Source organism: Mandrillus leucophaeus, unplaced genomic scaffold (genome assembly GCF_000951045.1).
Source record: "Mandrillus leucophaeus isolate KB7577 unplaced genomic scaffold, Mleu.le_1.0 Scaffold1439, whole genome shotgun sequence".
Lineage (NCBI taxonomy): Eukaryota > Metazoa > Chordata > Mammalia > Primates > Cercopithecidae > Mandrillus > Mandrillus leucophaeus.
In genome coordinates, this window is record NW_012101409.1 from 217,696 (window position 1) to 219,987 (window position 2,292).

Sequence of the window (2,292 nt, forward strand, 5' to 3'; positions counted from 1 at the left end):
TTATTCTCAGAAACCAATTCAACAACAAGAAGAAAAACCATGATAAAAACCTGATAGCCTTTCAGTCGTCCATGTACTCTGTCCTTTGGAATTGTTGACCAGGTAACTTTAACTAATGTACTGTTTATAACGTCCACCCCATGGATCACTGGAGCTGTATCAGGATCTGTTAATCGTAGAAGATTGATTAGTTTTCAATAACCTGCACATGTGATTATCAGGACCCTTTTCAAAAATTTTCATAATGTTTCTTCTGGAGAAAGCACTTTTATGAAATTCATTCCAAATGGAACCAAAAGAGTTTCTCATGACAGATAAGTTTATCAGTCCAAATAGATTTCCCAAAGAAGAGGACAGCCTATATCACACTGAGAAACAAAGCCCTCCAGATAGATACAATGTGGGCAAATAAAACCAGAAACTATCCTGTGGGCATCTTGGTTTTGGAAGCAAGTAAATTAAACTAGTAATATAAATAAAACTGGTTGGGAATCTTGTTAATCAAATATTAATAACAGTCAACATTTGAGCATATGCTATACATCAGGCACTGCTCTAAGGGCCTTACCTCAATTGGTTCATACAACCCTATGAAGAGGATATTACTATCTCTATTCTATAGGAGTTCTTACTACAGAGGAATAAGCCAAATACAGAGCAGTCAAGACTAATACTATCTTAATTCACATGTGTTATGTGTTTTTTGTGCTTTTATTTGGGTAGAATTTAGACAGCAGGTGAGTAATGAGTTGGCTATTTCTCATTCTCAACCTTCTTCTACTTTTGGATCAAATTATTCTTTTAGATGCTGGAAAGGCAATGAAAATAACCCCTAACATTATTCAAAACATTAGCAATACAGAATGCAGTGTTTTTTCTCCTTCCAATAACCTATTTGCAACAGTTACTGTGGCATCAGAATGTGTGTGTGAGTATAATTCTATATATAAATCTGGGTGTATATCTCATCAGTATTAGGAAAGCTCCAGACATGCCACTGAAGCCCAGGACATGACAGCAAATGGCTGTTAGGGGATCCTTGACAAGTAAGGGCAAATATACTTGAAAATCTTATGACAGTTATGCGGCTTTAAATGATTGCAGTGACAACTCCTGGTCTTCGATTTTCAATGTAGGAAGAGCTTTACAGGAAACTGAATAAAATGGAAATTTTCAACATACTTCTTGGTACTGTATACTGATCAACTGTCCTCCAGTCAATCCTAAGATAGAAATCATGTGTTATGTTTCTTTTTATCTCCTGTGGCTAATACAACCTCTTTGCATGCAGTAGTTGTTCACAAATATTTGTTGACAGAAGTACAATATATTTGAAAGCAACAGTTATTGACGTGCTTAGCAGTTTGAGTGCATCACTTACAGTCTTCTCCAGAATAGAGAGTCACTGACTGAGGGGCAGGCCCAGATCCTAGTTGATTGATAGCCTGGACTTTGACATCATAAGGGGCGTAGACAGCAGGCGTCATCACCCGCAACGTGTGGTTTGTGACTGTTTCTTCTTCCCACTCCACTGGGGCTCCCTGTGGCTTCCAGGTCACTCTGTACTCTAGGCCTGGTCCATTCTGCTCCATGGATTTCAAAGGCTAAAACAGAAGGTGAAACTCATTCAGTCTGATCACAGATGTGTTGACTCAGAGATGGTGGTGAACCACCCTAAGTGGTATAAAGAACAATGCAATGGAAGGATCATTTGTTGAGAGATCTTAAATCCCCCTTCTTGGTTTAGAGACAGTTGTTAAAAAGTTTTGTCATCATATGAGCTTAAGTATGAAAATTAATCCCTTACCTCCCCAAGTAATGAGCAGCCTACACATCAGATGCCTGGATTATGTCCTTATGGTAAAGTCTAAGTTTTCACACATGAAGGAAGTTACAAAGAAATGCCACGAAGTGTTTTAGCTTTTTGCTTATGCTTTCCACTACATTCCACCTTTCCATTTTCAAAAAACAGACTGAAATAAAAAATAATATGGCCACGAATTCTTTGGTTGTGAATGGGATTCTCCCATGGCTTTTTGAAGAAAACTCTTTTTTGTATTTGGTTCTCTCCTTCTTCATTTTTCTTCCATAAGAAGAGACAGATTATGTATTATTTTTGGAGACTATGCATGTTTATACTTTAATACAAAGAAACAGTAGCTCCTCTTTCTAATAATTTCCCAGCTCCTTGACCATTCTTTATTTTTCTTTAAGAAAAAATGCCTCCCTTATCCACTTTATTTTGCTGCATAGAAATATTTGGAGGAATAATTTCTTTCCTTTTTTTTTTTT

At 37.0% G+C, this 2,292-nt stretch overlaps 1 protein-coding gene across 1 annotated transcript in view; it reads right to left on the minus strand.

Moving 5' to 3' along the window:
* Positions 1-2,292, minus strand: part of CHL1 (cell adhesion molecule L1-like) — a gene marked incomplete at its 5' end in the record, with an annotated part of 122,617 nt that overhangs the window by 25,039 nt on the left and 95,286 nt on the right. Inside the window, 2 exons of the mRNA XM_011974277.1 lie at positions 51-166; positions 1,382-1,604. Of these exons, the coding sequence (XP_011829667.1) occupies positions 51-166; positions 1,382-1,604 (339 nt within the window). The remainder of the gene's footprint in view (positions 1-50; positions 167-1,381; positions 1,605-2,292) is intronic.